Here is an 18,748-nt window from a genome sequence, read left to right as displayed (position 1 = left end):
CGTTTTTGGAGGTATTGGAGAATTTAAAATGGATATCAGTCATGAGATGTAAGAAGTGAAGTATTTTTCATTGTACTATACCGCTATTTCTCTGCCGTATCGGAGCATCATGAGTTGTGGTATGTGTTAAAGGGGCGCTCTTTGGCCCTGGGCCCACGAAAACCTGGAGCCAGCCCTCCCGCCCCCACAACTGTAGCCAAATAACCCCCATTTTTCAGTGCGTAACTAGTATTATGAAGTTAATTAAGGTTGACAAGCTTCAGTAACAAGAATTTATGCTTTTGGCATTCAAATGGGCACTGTAGGTGTGTTTCCTGTCCTCCTCTCACTGCCGAATTTAATTCTCCATTGACTTACATTGGGTTTCGTGTTTCGGGACGACCCCGACTTTTCCCTATAGTCGGCCGATTTTGCTCGACCCGACTTTTGGAAAAGTCGGGTTTCATGAAACGAAACTCGACCCTAAAAAAACAAAAGTCGCTCAACACTAGTCAACACTTAAGAAGATACAATTTTGAGTTAAAATATTTCCAACATTTTGAACATGAAAAAAGCTTCTCCCCGTATGACTTCCCTGATGTTTATTAAGAGTTGATTCCAGTAGAAAACATTTCCCACATTAAGAACATGATTAAGGTTTCTCCCCTGTGAGAGTTTTTTGGTGACTAAGAAGAGATGATTTCATCACAAAACATTTCCCACATTCTGAACAGGAAAAAGGCTTCTCCCCTGTGTGAGTTCTCTGGTGAGTAACAAAATGTGATTTATCTGCAAAACATTTCCCACATTCTGAACAGGAAAAAGGCTTCTCCCCTGTGTGAGTTCTCTGGTGCTTAACCAAATCTGATTTCTGGATAAAACATTTCCCACATTCTGAACAGGAAAAAGGCTTCTCACCTGTGTGAGTTATTTGGTGCCTAACCAAATCTGATTTTCGAATAAAACATGTCCAACATTCTGAACATGAAAAAGGCTTCTCCCCTGTGTGAGATCTCTGGTGCTTAACCAAATCTGATTTCTGGATAAAACATTTCCCACATTCTGAACAGGAAAAAGGCTTCTCACCTGTGTGAGTTATTTGGTGCCTAACCAAATCTGATTTCTGGATAAAACATTTCCCACATTCTAAACATGAAAAAGGCTTCTCCCCTGTGTGAATTTTTAGATGTATATCAAGATTACATTTTTGTATAAAACATTTCCCACATTCTGAACATGAAAAAGGCGTCTCCCCTGTGTGAGTTCTGTGGTGGTTAACGAAATGTGATTTCCGTTTAAAACATTTACCACATTCTGAACAGGAAAAAGGCTTCTCCCCTGTGTGAGTTCTTTGGTGCCTAACCAAATTTGCTTTCTGGCTAAAACATTTCCCACATTCTGAACATGAATATGGCTTCTCTGCGGTGTGAATTCTCTCATGTGTAGCAAGATGTGAATTCTGAGTAAAACATTTCCCACATTCTGAACAAGAAAATCTATTCTCTGTTATGTGAATTTTTTCATGTTTACGAAAAGTCTCTTCAAGAAAACTATTTCCATATTCTGAATCTGAAAATGGCTCCTTTCCTTTAAAATCAATTAATTTCTTAATGCTTATATTGTGACTTTGATTTTCCTTAGTAATTGGTAATAAACTAAAACATGGGACCTGTTTCACAGGATCAGATGACAGATCTTTGCTATGAAGGGATGATGGTATATCTGGAGTAATGGCAGTCACTTCAGTTGTATCTTGTAGGATCTCAAGATCATCAGATTTAAAAATTGAAGATGTGAGCGTTCCCTCTAATCTCCTGGTGCAATCATCTGCTAAAAATAAAACCAAATAATAATTTTGAATACAATATCTTCAAATTTTATACTTTTGGACATTTCTACTTAAGCTGTCCATAAAAAATACAAGCTTTTTAAAAATATTGAATTATTATCCAAGACAATGACCGTTCACAGTCTAATCGAAAGCCTCATAGCATGAACCAGTGCATCATGGTGTTCAATGGTTTGTTCATTCTGCCTCCCAAACATGGAATAAAAAGCCAACAATGTTATATATGTGAAAATTATACCAATAAAACTTCTACTCATCTCACGGAAAGACAAGACACCACTAAGGTCCATCATCTGTCAGAGGAAAAATCAAAAGGTTTCCACAATATTTGTGGCTCAAAAGCTCTTGAAAAGCAACATGGCTTCCATAAACCAATCCAGCAATATCCGCTCTCCCAAAGTCAAATATCCACTCTCTTCTGAGCCTTGTAGTGCGCCCAAACCATATTTAGCATCCATATATGTGGCATTACTATAGTGAGAAGAACCCACTTAATTTACGGTGTGTGTTTCCTGGAGCACAATCTGGGCATTATGTGCTGGGTAATAAAATGGCAAATGTGCAATTTTCATGTTGCAACATCCAGTGCGAGCTAATTTCTGGAAAGTGTCACTACTCCCATAGAATAATTCACTGAGGGTTATATTTTCCATAATGGAGTCACTTTATGGGGATTTCTACTGCTTTAGTTTCCTGTAATTTTGTTATATTAGGGCATCTGCAGATGGTGTGTCCCCTCTCCCCTGGAATCTGCTCCTGCGATGTTTGGTTCCATCACCAAGCAGCGCCTTATTTATGGTGCAGGCGTTGCTGGTAATAGAAGAGACATCGAAACCAGAAGCTCTGGGTGGCGCTGGCTCTGTCCAGCCACTAAGATTAGGGTGCCTGAGACCAGTAGTTTCATCCAGCCTGGCAGTATGGGTTTATGTGCTGTCCAGCAATCTGGTAGCAATCTGCTACCTGCTTAAGCCAATTAGAAAGCACCAAACCCTACTAAAGCTTGAAGCCTATTCCCGGAATCTGCCAGATACAGCCTTGCTCTCCTCTGGTTCAGTCCTCTGTGCTCAGCTGGTGTATTTGTTTCCTGGTGTAATCCCAGCCCGCTTACTGACTACACTTGTGTCTTCTGATTTTGTATTTTCTCTGCCCGCCTGGTTATGACCAACTACCTGACTATTCTTCTTGCCATCTCACCCCACAGAATAGCAGGTAACACCTTGGCCCAAGCCTAGGGGTCTCTGTGTAAGTCCAGATCCATGAAGAGGGGTTAAGGGATGATGAGCAAGGCAATCACTGGGATCTGGAAAATAGAGTAGATAGAGCCAAGCCTTCTCGTGGTGGCCATCTTCTGATCTGCCAGGTGATCACTAACAATGCTCCCAATACATCGTGTCTGCAAACTATTCCATCAAGATCTGTGTACGAATAGCTAAATGGCGCTCCTTCCTTTCTTAGCCCTACCATGTGCCCAGAGAGTAGTGTACAACCATATACAGGGGATTGTTGGATTGAAGAGACATTGGGAAATAATTTGTAAGGTCCATTTGTTTCCTATGATTCTGGTGAACACTCTCTGGGTAATTAGAGTATGGGGCTCGGTGGCTCTTGGCAATCTAAACTATCGTAAGGGCCAATATTTTCCATCAGATGAGTTTCAAGACGAAATATTAGATATTCATAGAGAACTTTTTATAATAGTGCAGAGATGATGTGTCTTAAATTTAGATCTCAGGCATTTGGCAGAGGTAATGGAGACCTTATTTTAAAGGCTACCAGGTAGTTGCAGACTCACAAAAGTGAGGCAGGCCGATCCCACCATCATCAGACTACCATACAAAATGAACCTGTACAAAAAGAACTAGAAAAAAAAAACATGTTACCGTATTTTTTGGATAATAAGACGCTCCCCAAATTTTGAGGAGAAAAATAGGAATTTTTTTTTAATAACACGGTGGTGCTTCTTATAATCCATGCGTCTTATTTCTGTGGTGAAGCGGGTCCCAGGGTCGCTGCTGGAGGAGGCAGGAGTGGGGTGATGCTGCAGACCGCAGGGTGGGATGAGGGGGTGTCCGATGTGCAGTGCGCAGCTGTGAGTGTTTGCAGCGGCTGGGGTGCCTGGCACTGCTGCCCGGGGTGCCCGCTGCTGCCCAAGGTGGCCGCCTCCGCTGCTGCTGCCGCAGCTCGGGGTGTCCACCGCTGCTGCTGCCTGAAGTGTCTGCTGCTGCGGGGGGGACTATGCCGACTTTTCGTGATAGGCCAGAGCCCCTCGCATGTCCGTGGTTTCCTCCAGTGCGGTGGACTCCGTGAACATGGCTGCTGGGGCGCGGCGCATACGCAGATGGAAATCTCGGTATCAAGATCTCAGGATATGAGATTTCAGCCCTGAAATGAGATCTCAGGATTCTAGGAAGCCAACAGCATCATTACCCTCCGCTTTCTCTTACAGGCCCAGTATAATATTTTTCATCAAGTGATTTTCTAACTAGCCAGCACATTTTACGTACGCTGTCATTTGGCTTTATAGTTTACAGATCTGGGCAGGTAACGGTCAACGTCTCCTAATCCCAGGGAGTAGGTGGATCCTCCAGGTTGTAAGTTCGATAGAAAAGGGCTTTCAATGCCCAAAGTCATGTGAACAGTTTTGGGTGGAGGAGAATGTTGTGGTCTAGAGGCAAAATGGTGATCATGGTAATACGGCCGGACTACACCACCGATAAAGCAGCCACAGCCGGTGACTGAGAGGAATCTGTGACTTCTCTGCATTCAGTGGTTACTACTCACCTGGGTAGTCATATGTGGGAATCTCCTCTTTACACCACTCATCATCTCCCACATATGTCTCTGTAGTATTAATATGGGTCAGATCTTCACCCTGAAACAGATATTGTAAAAGTCACAGACAGATGGAGAAGTCCCATCTATGATCAGCTCTAATCCTGCCATCTCCACCGTTCTCATTACACAAGTATAAAACATATAATACTGGTGGATAAAACAAGACTGAGCACAAGACCTTCACAGCCGTCTACACATCATAGGGGAGATCTCCTGACACCTTCTCTCCATCTACCTGATGATCCTGAGGAGCACTGGGATCTTCTTGGTTACAGTCCTGTGGAAGAAGAGGACGGGGACATCTCCCTGGTGTTGTCCTCTTACTGGATAGATCTGGAGGAAACACATACAGGGACTGAATTCATTCTCTACATACAGATAATTATAGGCCGTGTGTATTTAGTCCTGTCTATTACCTGGAGATGTGAGGGGCTGGGGAACCTCCATTATGACGTTCTTGTAGAGATCTCTGTGTCCTTCTAAATACTCCCACTCCTCCATGGAGAAATAGACAGCGACATCCTGACACCTTATAGGAACCTGACACATACAATGATACCGTCATCCCCCGATCCCTTCATAGTGTTACTGTATAATGTCCCAGCATTCCCAGCAGTGTCACCTCTCCAGTCAGCAGCTCTATCATCCTGTAGATGAGTTCTAGGATCTTCTGCTCATTGATGTCCTCATGGATCAGGGGGTGAGGTGGAGGCCCCGTGATTGGGCTCAGGGGTCTTCCCCATCCCTCAGACACAGGGTCCTGACAGCGATCACAAGAGGTCTTCTTCACCACTGTGTAATCCTGGTAATGGAGAAACACATTAATAAATCTCACTACAGACATTTCCAGAGTCCTCACCTCTCCAGTTCTGTCCATCTGTTATTCCCATAGATAAGAATGATGTAATGTGACGTCATCAGAATCTCTCACCTCTCCAGTGAGACGGAAGAGGATCTCTAGGGTGAGGTGTAACATCCTCTCCGCCATCTTGTCTCTGTCCATATCCATCCTTGATGGGTAAAACAGGAAATTTATCTTTTGTAGAAGATCTTCACTGAGAGGATCCGATATTGTAGAGACCTGAATGAGAAGAAGATGATCCGATGTAACATCATAAGAATCCTGTGTAATAATACAATTACTGGAGATAATAAGGGAAACATATGAGGAGATTTATTATCTTACAGGGTTTAGTTTTCTTCCCTGACATCTTCTAATAAAACCTATATATTTAGGCGACAGACAACAAGCAGTTTCCTCCTCGGAGTCGGCAGCTGAACACGTTCCTCATAGACTCATCTTCCATAACGCTAATTCTCATCTCATTACCGACACTGGAATCGGCATTAGTAATACTGCAGGAGATATTTGTTATGAATGAGTCACCGGAGGGGAGAAAACAAAAATACAAGCTAAGTCCAGAAAAACCGGAGAGGTTGGTAACTATCGGATTGCAGACCCCTGATCCTATTCACCACAACTAACAGTAGCCGTGGGGGGGTTCCTACGGTGTTCCTAGACCCCTCGTCACAGCCAGGGAGCTAAATAAGCCTAAAGAAAGAAAGGGGAAATCTAAACTGCCCCAGAGCAGACCCCAATGCAATAGACAGCCCCCAACATGTATTGTCGGTGAAAAACAGATGAAAACACAAACACAGACAGAAAGACAGGCTGAGCAAACAATGGGGCCCAACTAACTAGATAGGACAGGACAGAAAAGATGCTGGCTGCAATCCGCAAAAACCCTGCCAAAAATGTCCCAACCGTCTGATAGGAAAAAAGGCCAAATCACTATATCAGCACTCAGGTATATTCTGAAAAAAGAGCAAAGAGATCAACTGATCAGAGACAAAAATGGAATTCAGCCAGTCCCAGCAAGAGCTGGCTGAACACAAACACTAAGTAAACCAGACAAAATCTCATGGAATAATAGCAGGGCAAAAACTTAGCTTTAGAAGACAGGAACTAGACTGAAGGCCAGAGCTCAGAGCAGAGAGGATCACCAGCAACCTTGCAGGGCGTCGGCTGCCTTATATCCACTCAGAGATTCCGGATGTCCAATCACCCTCCGCCTGCTCTGATGACAGGTTCTTCCCATCTAAATCAATTTCACTACCTCCCTTCACCAGAAGAGGGAGTTCATCAGACATCAATGCTGAAGGGGAAAATGAACTCACAACAGTACCTCCCCCTTGAGGAGGGGTCACCGAACCCTCATCCACGCCTCCAGGGCGATCAGGATGGGCCCGATGAAAAGCACGAACCAATCTTTTGGCATGAATATCGGATGCAGGGACCCAAGAATTATCCTCCTGGCCATAACCCTTCCACTTAACCAAATACTGGAGTTTCCGTCTAGCCAGACGAGAATCCAGTATCTTCTCAACCTCATATTCCACATTACCTTCAACCAATACAGGGTCAGGAGGTGCCACCACAGGAACTACTGGCTCAACAAAACTCTTTAACAGAGACTTATGAAACACATTATGGATCTTGAATGTAACAGGAGCCAATCGAAAAGAGACCAGATTAAGAATCTCCAAAATCTTGTAAGGTCCAATAAATCTAGGTTTAAACTTTGGAGAAGCCACCTTCATAGAGATGTTCTTTCATGACAACCAAACCATATCACCCACCTTAAACCGGGGATCAATGGTCCTATGCCGGTTGGAAAACCGCTGGGCCTTTTCCTGGCAAAGAGACAACTTATACACTACGTGGTCCCAGATCTGGTGCATTCTCTCCACCACAGTGTCAACACCTGGGCAGGCAGAAGACTCCACCTGTCCTGAAGAAAATCGAGGATGAAACCCAAAGTTACAAAAAAAAGGTGACATCAAAGTGGCAGAACTAGCTTTATTATTTAAAGCAAATTCGGCCAAGGACAAAAATGAAACCCAATCATCCTGATCAGCAGAAATAAAACATCTCAAATACGACTCCAAAGTCTGGTTTGTTCTCTCCGTCTGCCCATTGGTCTCAGGGTGAAACGCAGAGGAGAAGGACAACTGAATTCCCAGCTTGGAACAGAAAGTCCTCCAAATTCTAGAAAAAAACTGAACTCCTCTGTCAGATACAATGTTCTCAGGAATCCCATGCAAGCGAACCAACTGTTGCAAAAACAAGGGCACCAACTCTGAGGAAGATGGCAACTTAGGGAGTGGTACAAGATGGACCATCTTAGAGAGTCTATCACAAATCACCCAAATAACAGTCATTCTCTGAGAGACAGGCATATCAGAGATAAAATCCATTGAAATATGGGTCCATGGCCTCCTGGGCACCGGCAAAGGCATCAACAACCCACTAGAGCGAGAACAAGGTTTAGACCGAGAGCAAGTCCCACAGGACTGCACAAAATTCCTGACATCACGAGACAAGGCGGGCCACCAAAAAGACCGACTCACCAAATCTCTAGTACCAAAAATACCTGGATGACCAGCCAATGCGGAGCAATGAACTTCAGACATTACTCTCTTCCTCCACTGGTCAGGAACATACAATTTTCCAATGGGACAACGATCAGGTTTGTCCTCCTGAAACTCTTCCAGAGCATGTCTCAAATCGGGCAAGATGGCAGAAAGAACTACCCCCTCACCTAAGATGGTAGCAGGCTTGGTCACAATAGGAGAATTAGCAAAGAAACTCCTAGAGAGGGCGTCTGCCTTGACATTCTTAGTGCCCGGAAGAAAAGAGACCACAAAATCAAAACGTGTGAAAAACAAGGCCCACCTGGCCTGTCTAGGATTCAAGCGTATGGCCGACTCAAGGTAAATCAAATTCTTGTGGTCAGTAAGGACCACGACTTGATGTTTAGCTCCCTCCAACCAATGTCTCCACTCCTCAAATGCCCATTTCATGGCTAACAGTTCCCAATTCCCCACATCATAGTTACGTTCGGATGGGGAGAACTCTCGGGAAAAGAAAGCACAGGGATTCATTTTAGATGTTACAGGATCTTTTTGGGACAAAACAGCTCCTGCACCAATCTCAGAAGCGTCCACCTCTACCTGAAACGGGAATGAGACATCAGGTTGCCGCAAAATCGGAGCATAAGTGAACCTCCGCTTCAGCTCCTGAAAGGAAGAAACAGCCTCCGGAGACCAATTCAGCACATCAGCACCCTTCTTAGTAAAATCAGTCAATGGTTTGGCAATACCAGAAAAATTAGCTATAAATTTACGATAAAAATTAGCAAAACCCAAAAACTTCTGGAGGGCCTTCAAAGAAGTGGGCTGAACCCAATCATAAATGGCCTGTACCTTGGCCGGGTCCATTTCAATAGTTGACGGAGACAAAATAAATCCCAAAAATGAAATCCTCTGTACACCAAAAAGGCATTTCGATCCCTTGACATACAGGGAATTCTCCCTCAAAATCCGGAACACAGTCCGAACCTGTTCCACATGAGAGTCCCAATCCTTGGAAAAGATCAAAATATCATCCAGATAGATGATCAAAAATTTATCCACAAAGTCCCGGAAAATATCATTCATGAAGCACTGGAAGACAGAAGGGGCATTAGTGAGCCCAAAAGGCATCACCAGGTACTCAAAATGTCCCTCCGGAGTATTAAACGCCATCTTCCATTCATCCCCATGCTTAATGCGAATAAGATTATACGCCCCCCTGAGGTCAAGCTTGGTAAACCAGCAAGCACCTTTAACTCTGGAGAATAGATCAGAAATCAGGGGTAACGGATACTGATATTTAACAGTAATTTTGTTGAGGGAACGATAGTCAATACAAGGCCTTAATGAACCATATTTCTTGGCCACGAAAAAAACCCCACCACCTAAGGGTGAAGAGGATGGTCTAATATGACCCTTCTCCAAAAACTCCTAAATATAGGATCGCATAGCCTCGTGCTCGGATACAGATAAATTGAAAAGACGACCCTTGGGAAATTTACACCCAGGGCTCAGCTCAATTGCACAGTCATAACTCCTATGAGGAGGCAAAGACGCAGACTTACTCTCACTAAACACATCATAAAAATCAGCCAAATAGTCAGGAACCTCATGCGACTGGGGAGAGGTGGAGAAAACAGGAGCGTCACTAAGGGCACACCGACAACCCCAACTCACCACAGACACAGATTTCCAATCCAAAACTGGATTATGGATTTGCAACCAGAGAAACCCCAGAATAATGGTATCATGCAAATTATGCAACACCAAAAATCTGCAATTTTCTTGATGGTCTGGGGCGACCCGCATTACCACCTGGGTCCAAAACTGAGGTTTATTTTTCTCCAAAGGAGTAGCATCAATCCCCCTCAAAGGGATAGGCGTCCACAGAGGTGTCATAGGAAATCCACAACGTTTAGCAAAATCCAAGTCCATTAGGTTCAGGGTTGCTCCCGAATCCACAAAAGCCTTGGCGGAAAATGTGGACAGGGAGCAGATCAGAGTAATTGCCAGAAGAAACTTAGGTTGAACACCACCCACAGAAAACGTGTGTGCAAAGCGTTTCTCTCGTTTAAGACAGAGAGAAATAATATGCGAGGCATCTCCACAAAAAAACACAGCTTATTACACCTATCACATTGCATAGGTTCAGACACTTGTTCAACAGGTGGCAACACCTCTCGTGCAAGTCCTGCGTTCACGCAAACGCCGATTAACCTGAATGGCTAATGACATAGAATCGTCAAGACCAGAGGGAACAGGAAATCCCACCATAGTATCTTTTTCGGTTTCTGACAAACCCTTCCGAAAGAGAGCTGCCAAGGCACCATCATTCCAGGTAGTAAGGACCGCCCACTTTCGGAATTTTTGACAGTACAACTCTGCAGCATCCTGACCCTGGCTCAATGCCAACAGGGCCTTTTCAGCCTGATCAATAGCATTAGGTTCATCATACAACAACCCCAAGGCTTGAAAAAATGCGTCCACATTAGTTAGAATAGGATCATCAGGTTTCAAAGAAAACACCCAATCCTGGGGATCGCCGCGCAGCAAAGAGATGACAATTTTAACCTGCTGCGCGGAGCTCCCTGATGAGTTAGGCTTCAAGGCAAGAAATAATTTACAATTATTCTTAAAATTCAAAAATTTAGACCGATCCCCAAAAAACACATCAGGAGTAGGGATTTTTGGTTCAGCAGCATGTGAATGAGCAAGATAGGCGGAAATTTCCCGCACTTCAGCAGTGAGCTGCTCCACACGATCAGACAATTGCTTAATCTCCATTAAGAAAAAATTCCCCCTACGGCCTCAGAGAAATAGAGGAAAAAATATACACAAAAAAAAAATTCTGACACTTTTTTTTTTTTTTAACAATTCTTTCCTGCTATTGAGTACCCTAGAATCTGCGGTATGGCTGGTGATTCTGTTATGAATGAGTCACCGGAGGAGGAGAAAACAAAAATACAAGCTAAGTCCGGAAAAACCAGAGAGGTTGGTAGCTATCGGATTGCAGACCCCAATCCTATTCACCACAACTAACAGTAGCCGTGGGGGGTTGCTACGGTGTTCCTAGACCCCTCGTCACAGCCGGAGAGCTAAATAAGCCTAAAGAAAGAAAGGGGAAATCTAAACTGCTCCAGAGCAGACCCCAAAGCAATAGACAGCCCCCAATATGTATTGTCAGTGAAAAACAGATGAAAACACAAACACAGACAGAAAGACAGGCTGAGCAAACGATGGGGCCCAACTAACTAGATAGGACAGGACAGAAAAGATGCTGGCTGCAATCTGCAAAAACCCTGCCAAAAATGTCCCAACCGTCTGATAGGAAAAAAGGCCCTGAAGTCGCTAGACTTCAAAATCACTATATCAGCACTCAGGTATATTCTGAAAAAAGAGCAAAGAGATCAACTGATCAGAGACAAAAATGGAATTCAGCCAGTCCCAGCAAGAGCTGGCTGAACACAAACACTAAGTAAACCAGACAAAATCTCATGGAATAATAGCAGGGCAAAAACTTAGCTTTAGAAGACAGGAACTAGACTGGAGGCCAGAGCTCAGAGCAGAAAGGATCACCAGCAACCTTGCAGGACGTCGGCTGCCTTATATCCACTCAGAGATTCCAGATGTCCAATCACCCTCCGCCTGCTCTGATGACAGGTTCTTCCCATCTAAATCAATTTCACTACCTCCCTTCACCAGCAGAGGGAGTTCATCAGACATCAATGCTGAAGGGGAAAATGAACTCACAACAGATATTCATTACAGGCGACATGAGAAATAACTCCTTCATGGTAAGGACGACATCTTCATCTTCTATTACGGCTCTAGAAACAGATTTGGCCAGAGTCGGTCACTGACTCCATCCCCACCGGCCGTCTATATGAAGGTTTCCCGTCTTCCCCGCACTGGAATCTTCTATCCCGTTAGATCTCAGCTCTGAGTCACACACAGAAGTTTGAGGCTTTAAAAAAGATCTTTTGCTTCCACAATCAACGTGGACAGAAATGATCTGATCCCAAAGTCTCCATGTACAGTGATTTATGGGGTTTATTTCTGGCCTTAGGCTTTCCTATATTACAAGAAAAACTCCAGAAAAAGGTGATATTAAAATGTTTCTAAAGAAAACTGGCTCCAACAATTCTTGTAAGAAGAAAAAATCAGAAGACACATTTTATAATTTATCACATGTTAAACATTTATTAAAAAGAAATGAATCTTTTTGGGCACCAGAACATAGATGTACACCGCAGGGACGGCACAGATGAGGCTTTAACAAAAACCCTGAAAAGCAAATATGACATCTAAGAAGGTAATATGACATCTAAGAAGGTGTGACAGAGTCCGGCTGAATGCCCCCCGCCCCCAAGTACTCGATAGTATGGGGCGGCCTAGTTACTCCGATACTTACATGCCTAATAATGGGTTCTGGGCTGCAATGTATGAAGGTCTATTAGGCCGGGCCAGAGGCAGCGTCCAATAAGTTACCTTATAACGCCCCCATACACATTAGACTAAAATTCCAGGAAAGCACTGATTTCGGGGGGTTTGGCCGACCATATAATGTATTTGGGGGCCTCCCGACAGATGATGTCAGGGTAGAGAAGGATCTGGCATCCTGAATTTCAGAGGATAATCCGTTTGCTCTTCCTGTAGATAATCCTCCTCTAGAGGAGTCTGGAGGCGACTCTCTCATACAGACCACAGGAAAGCTGGAAGATTTGTGTGTATGGGGGAGTCGGGAGAGATCGCCGTCTGCCAAATGACCGTTCAGCCAACTCTGATCTCATGTGTATGGGGCCGTTAGTATTACACTGACAGGCAGTGATGATACACGGCACTACAGTAGTACAGGGCATCACCGGAGCCATCAGAGGCTTGTATGTTGTATGATCGCACTGATCAGAGGGGTTTAAAAAAGGTTTAAAGTGGAAAAAAATCACAGTTTCAGCAACAAGAAATATCTGTCACTATATGGAAAGCAGAGTCACTGCACAATGTTAGTTACGTCACATCCATAACTACTTTATTATACTCTATTATCCTATACACAGTGGAGTAGATAGAAATCACAGATCCCACAGCAATAGCTGGAACTGGACCCTCCAATGTAAAGAAAAAAAAATATCTCTATCTACTGTATCTATATACACTGTTCAAAAAAATAAAGGGAACACTTAAACAACAGAATATAACTCCAAGTAAATCAAACTTCTGTGAAATCAAACTGCCCACTTAGGAAGCAACACTGATTGACAATAAGTTTCACATGCTGTTGTGCAAATAGAATAGACAACAGATGGAAATTATTGGCAATTATCAAGACACCCTCAATAAAGGAGTAGTTCTGCAGGTGGGGACCACAGACCACATCTCAGTATCAATGCTTTCTGGCTGATGTTTTGGTCACTTTTGAATGTTGGTTGTGCTTTCACACTCGTGGTAGCATGAGACGGACTCTACAACCAACACAAGTGGCTCAGGTAGTGCAGCTCATCCAGGATGGCACATCAATGCGAGCTGTGGCAAGAAGGTTTGCTGTGTCTGTCAGCATAGTGTCCAGAGGCTGGAGGCGCTACCAGGAGACAGGCCAGTACACCAGGAGACATGGAGGGGGCTGTATGCGGGCAACAACCCAGCAGCATGACCACTACCTCCACCTTTGTGCAAGGAGGAACAGGAGGAGCACTGCCAGAGCCCTGCAAAATGATCTTCAGCAGGCCACAAATGTTCATGTGTCTGCACAAATGGTTAGAAACTGACTCCATGAGGATGGTCTGAGAGCCTGACATCCACAGATGGGGGTTGTGCTCACAGCCCAACATCGTACAGGATGCTTGGCATTTGCCACAGAACACCAGGATTGGCAAATTCACCACTGGCGCCCTGTGCTCTTCACAGATGAAAGCAGGTTCACACTGAGCACATGTGACAGACGTGACAGAGTCTGGAGACGCTGTGGAGAGCGATCTTGTCATGCCTGCGCCACCAGTACCGGTGCCGCCTGTCAGGTAGGGGCCGGCGTCACCTATCTCACCGGGTCCCGCTCTTCCTGCTGCTGCTGCTCCCAGGGTTCCCCCTCGGATCCCCGCTTACCGCTCTGGCCGCCGCACGACACCCTCAGCCTCCCATCCTGCAGCCCGGGGGATTCAGCAAGAGGGTTCCTCTTCCTGTCCTGCTCCAGGTATGCACCTTAGGCCGCGGGCGTGCTCCCTTCTCCTCACTTAACCCCTTCTGCACCACCCCATGTGGAGCGATCACCAATCAAGCTCTTGCACAGGGTATATCAGGCGGCTCCTCCCTCATGGAGGCGCCTGATTATTGTGTGCCTTCCATACGGTATTCTGGCCCTGTCTGGTCACTGCTGTCTCCAGTCGCTCCTGACTCCTGTTGCTCCTGTCTCCAGTCGCTCCTGACTCCGGTTACTCCTGACTCCGGTTACTCCTGACTCCTGTCGCTCCTGACTCCTGTCGCTCCTTACTCCAGTCGCTCCTGACTCCTGTCACTCCTGACTCTGGTTACTCCTGATTCCTGTCGCTCCTGACCCCTGTTGCTCCTGGCTCCGGTCACTCCTGACTCCGGTCACTCCTGACTCCAGTCGCTCTGCCTTGTCTGTCTCACCCGCACCTGAGCCACCCCTCTTGGTATCAGCTGTCACGGTATTCGGCTCCTTCGGGCCTGCTCCTGTCGGACCCTGTATAGGGGTCGGCACCACCTGGCCAGCTCTCCCCAGGGATCCCGGTACCGTGACCCAGAGGGTCCACTCTTGCTACTCATAACAGTATAATCAGGCCATGGACCCCGCTGGTGCCTCGGCAGCCACCCAAAAGGAACTACTCTTTTTGCGGGAGAACCAAACCCGGATTATGGCTTTTATGAAGTCCATGGACACTTGGTTATCCGCCATTCAAACCTCCAATCCAGGGAGCGCCCCTCTGCTGGTGGGACTCCAGCAGGAGCTCGCACAGCAGCGTGATACTCAGTCCCATATTCTAAATTACATTTCGTCTGTTGATGACCGTTTGAAGTCCCTGCAGTCGTCCACAGCGGCCTCTGTCCCGCCCCGCGACCCTGCACCTCACCCACCGCCACGTTTGGGGAAGCTTCCTAGGTATAGCGGGGATCCCAAATTATGCCGGGGGTTTCTTAACCAGTGCCGCCTACATTTCGAGCTGCTGCCCCAGCAATACCCGTCTGATAGGGCTAAGGTGGCATTTATCGTGTCCCATCTCGAGGGGGAGGCCTTGGCATGGGTGAACCCCCTGTGGGAGCGGCATGATCCGGTGGTATCCAGCCTACATGACTTTCTGGATACTTTCCGCCGGGTCTTTGATGAGCCCGGGCGTCTGGCCTCCACCACGGAGTCCCTTTTCAATCTCCGACAGGGAACTCTTACCGTGGGATAGTCCGCTATCCGCTTCCGGACCCTGGCCTCAGAGCTCAGGTGGAATAATGAGGCATAGGTAGGGGCCTTTTGGAGGGGGCTTTCGGGGAAAATCAAGGACGAGCTTGCTGGTCGGGACACCCCCACCTCTTTAGAGGACCTTATATCTCTGGCTACTCGCATTGACTTGCGGTTCCAGGAACGCTCCCGTGAGACAGTCAGGGAGAGAGGCCCGTCTAGGTTCAATCCTGCCCCCAGTCCTCATTTGTTCAAGCCTGCCAGTAGTTCTGCCCCGGAGCCCATGCAGGTGGATCGCGTTAAGCTATCAGAGCTGCGGCGCAGGGAAAGGTTACAGCAAGGTTTATGCCTCTATTATGGTGGAACCAACCACTCCCTGCGTTCCTGTCCTGAGAGGCCGGGAAACTCCTCCGCCTAGGCCAGGTAAGAGAGGCCTTCCTAGGTGACTCTGTTCCCTCTCTACTCATTACCATCTCAGCTTTAATTCTCCTAGGTCGGGAGCGTAGATCTGTGGAGGCATATGTGGACTCGGGTGTGGCGGGCAACTTCATTCGGATGGAAAAGGTGGGCAAGTTCCGGATTCCTGTCGTCACCCTTGAAGAGCCGTGTGTGATCACCTCAGTGGATGGCAAGCCGTTACCTGTTCCCATCACCATGGTCACTCTCGTGCTGGAAATGCATATCGGAGCTCTTCACCGGGAGAGAATAGCTTTTTATGTTTTGCCTAATTTGTTTCACGCTCTGCTCCATGACCTGCCCTGGCTCAGGTCGCATGAGGCAGTCCTTGCTTGGCACTCCGGGGAAGTCCTCCGCTGGGTCACGCTTGCCAAGAACGTTGTCTGCTGCCTGTTACCCGTACCAGTCTGCACCAAGTGCCCGCAGACCTTCCGGGGCTTCCCGTGGCCAACCATTCATTTGCGGATGTCTTCAACAAGAAGGAAGCTGAGACCCTTCCTCCGCATCGGGTCTACGATTGCTCAATCGAGCTAGTTCCTGGAGCTACTCCTCCCAGGGGAAGAATATACCCTTTGTCGCCTGCAGAAACCTCAGCCATGTTGGAGTACATCCAGGAAAACTTGGCCAGGGGCTTTATCCGGAAGTCGTCTTCTCCAGCAGGGGCCGGGTTTTTCTTTGTTCGTAAGAAGGATGGATCCCTTCAACCTTGCATTGACTACCGAGGCTTAAATAACATCATGGTCAAGAATAGGTATCCTCTACCACTTATCCCCGAACTGTTGACCGCCTGCGTGGTGCCCGGATCTTTACCAAACTGGATCTACGGGGGGCCTACAATTTGGTCCGAATACGTGCTGGAGATGAGTGGAAGACCGCCTTCAACACGGCCATTATGAATATTTGGTCATGCCCCTTGGACTTTGTAACGCCCCAGCGGTCTTCCAAGAATTTGTTAACAACGTTTTCCGGGATCTTCTAAACTACTTGTGCCTCGTGGTGTATTTAGATGACATCCTCATCTTTTCATCAGACCTGTCCTCTCACAGGAGGAGTGTTCGCCTGGTCTGGCAACGCTTGCGGGAGAATCAACTTTATGCCAAGTTGGAGAAATGCCTGTTCGAGCAGACCTCCCTACCCTTCTTGGGGTATATCATCATGGACTTGGGGTTGCGAATGAACCCAGAGAAATTGTCCACGCTGCTCAAATGGCCACGACCTGCCGGAGTGAAGGCCATTCAACGCAAATTACTATAGGCAATTCATCCCGCACTTCTCTGCTTTAACCAAGCCTATTGTTGCCCTTACCCAGAAGGGAGCAAGACCGAACATCTGGCCCTAGGAAGCTGAAGATGCATTTTTCGCCCTGAAGCGGGCCTTTGCTACGGCTCCGGTTTTGCATCGGCCAGAGGTCGGCAAGCCCTTCGTCTTCGAGGTAGACGCATCTTCTACTGGGGCTGGGGCGATTCTTTCCCAAAAGGGCGCTTGGCTCCATGCAGGTTCTTCTCCAAGTCATTTTCACCTGCAGAGTGTAACTACATGATTGGGGATCGGGAGTTGCTGGCCATAAAGATGGCGCTGGAGGAGTGGCGTTATCTCCTGAAAGGGGCAGTCCATCCCTTCACCATATTCACTGACCACAAAAACTTGGCCTACCTCCAGTCGGCTCAAAGACTTAACTCCAGACAAGCCAGGTGGTCATTGTTTTTCTCTCACTTCGACTTTGAGCTCCACTTCCTACCCAGTGACAAAAATACCAAAGCAGATGCTCTCTCCCGGTCCCTGCAGTCACCTGAAGTGGAGGAGGCTCCGTCGAATGTTATCAATCCTGCCCGAGTTATCACAGTAGCTCCTGTGAATCTTGATTCCGTGCCGCCTGGCAAGACCCTCATCCCGCAAGACAAAAGGGCAGAAGTACTACGCTGGGGCCACTCCTCCAAGATCGCTGGACATGTCGGCATCAAGAGGACCCTTGTGCTGGTTTTCCGTTATTACTGGTGGCCTTCTCTACGCCAAGATGTCAGACTTCGTGGCCTCCTGCTCAATTTGTGCCAGGAACAAGGTACCTAGAAGCTTGTCCTCCGGCCTTCTTCTGCCGTTGCCTGTTCCCGAAGCTCCTTGGCAACACATCACCATGGATTTTGTTACCAACTTACCCCGCTCTTCTGGATGTACGACTGTTTTGGTGGTAGTCGATCGATTTTCCAAGATGGCCCATTTTGTCCCGTTACCCGGCTTGCCCACAGCTTCTGAATTGGCTAAAATCTTCATTCATCAGATTTTCAGATAACACGGACTTCCTCAGCAAATCGTGTCTGACCGCGGGGTACAGTTTACCTCCCGCTTCTGCAGAGCACTCTGTAAACTCTTGGGCATATCCCTGGATTTCACTTCCGCTTATCATCCACAGACCAACGGGCAAGTCGAACGGATCAACCAAGTCTTGACCTCCTACCTGCGGAACTTCTCTAACGCTCATCATGACAATTGGGTCGATCTTCTTCCATGGGCAGAGTTTTGCGCATAACTATCACTCCAATGAATCTACCACCAGGTATCCGTTTTTGTGGGCTCCGGTCCGAATCCAGGTGTGCCTCTTCCATTATCTTCATCCTCCGGCGTACCCGCCGCCGATGTTCTCTCCCAAGAGTTTTCCCAGGTCTGGAGGAAGACCAAAGAGGCTCTTATACTGTTAAGGGAAGAATATATGGCACATGAATATATACAAGAATCAAAACTGTATCACTATATGGACGCTTTGCTGGATATTGGGATCATGTTGCTTTAAGATACTTCTGATTTTCTTATATTTTCTT

The 18,748-nt window shown here is 46.6% G+C and overlaps 1 protein-coding gene across 1 annotated transcript in view; it reads right to left on the bottom strand.

Moving 5' to 3' along the window:
• Window positions 1-17,264, bottom strand: part of LOC141078001 (uncharacterized) — an 81,889-nt gene extending 64,625 nt beyond the window's left edge. The window contains exons 1-4 of the mRNA XM_073564792.1: window positions 17,241-17,264; window positions 5,080-5,203; window positions 4,899-4,996; window positions 4,610-4,700 (exon numbers count right to left, since the gene is read on the bottom strand). Of these exons, the coding sequence (XP_073420893.1) occupies window positions 4,610-4,700; window positions 4,899-4,996; window positions 5,080-5,203; window positions 17,241-17,264 (337 nt within the window). The remainder of the gene's footprint in view (window positions 1-4,609; window positions 4,701-4,898; window positions 4,997-5,079; window positions 5,204-17,240) is intronic.
• Between the last annotated feature and the right edge of the window lie 1,484 nt (window positions 17,265-18,748).

This window comes from Dendrobates tinctorius, unplaced genomic scaffold (genome assembly GCF_039654945.1).
Source record: "Dendrobates tinctorius isolate UK_male_01 unplaced genomic scaffold, ASM3965494v1 ptg000489l, whole genome shotgun sequence".
NCBI lineage: Eukaryota > Metazoa > Chordata > Amphibia > Anura > Dendrobatidae > Dendrobates > Dendrobates tinctorius.
The sequence above is the reverse complement of the archived record's forward strand: the minus strand, read 5'-3'. Positions and strand labels throughout refer to the sequence as shown.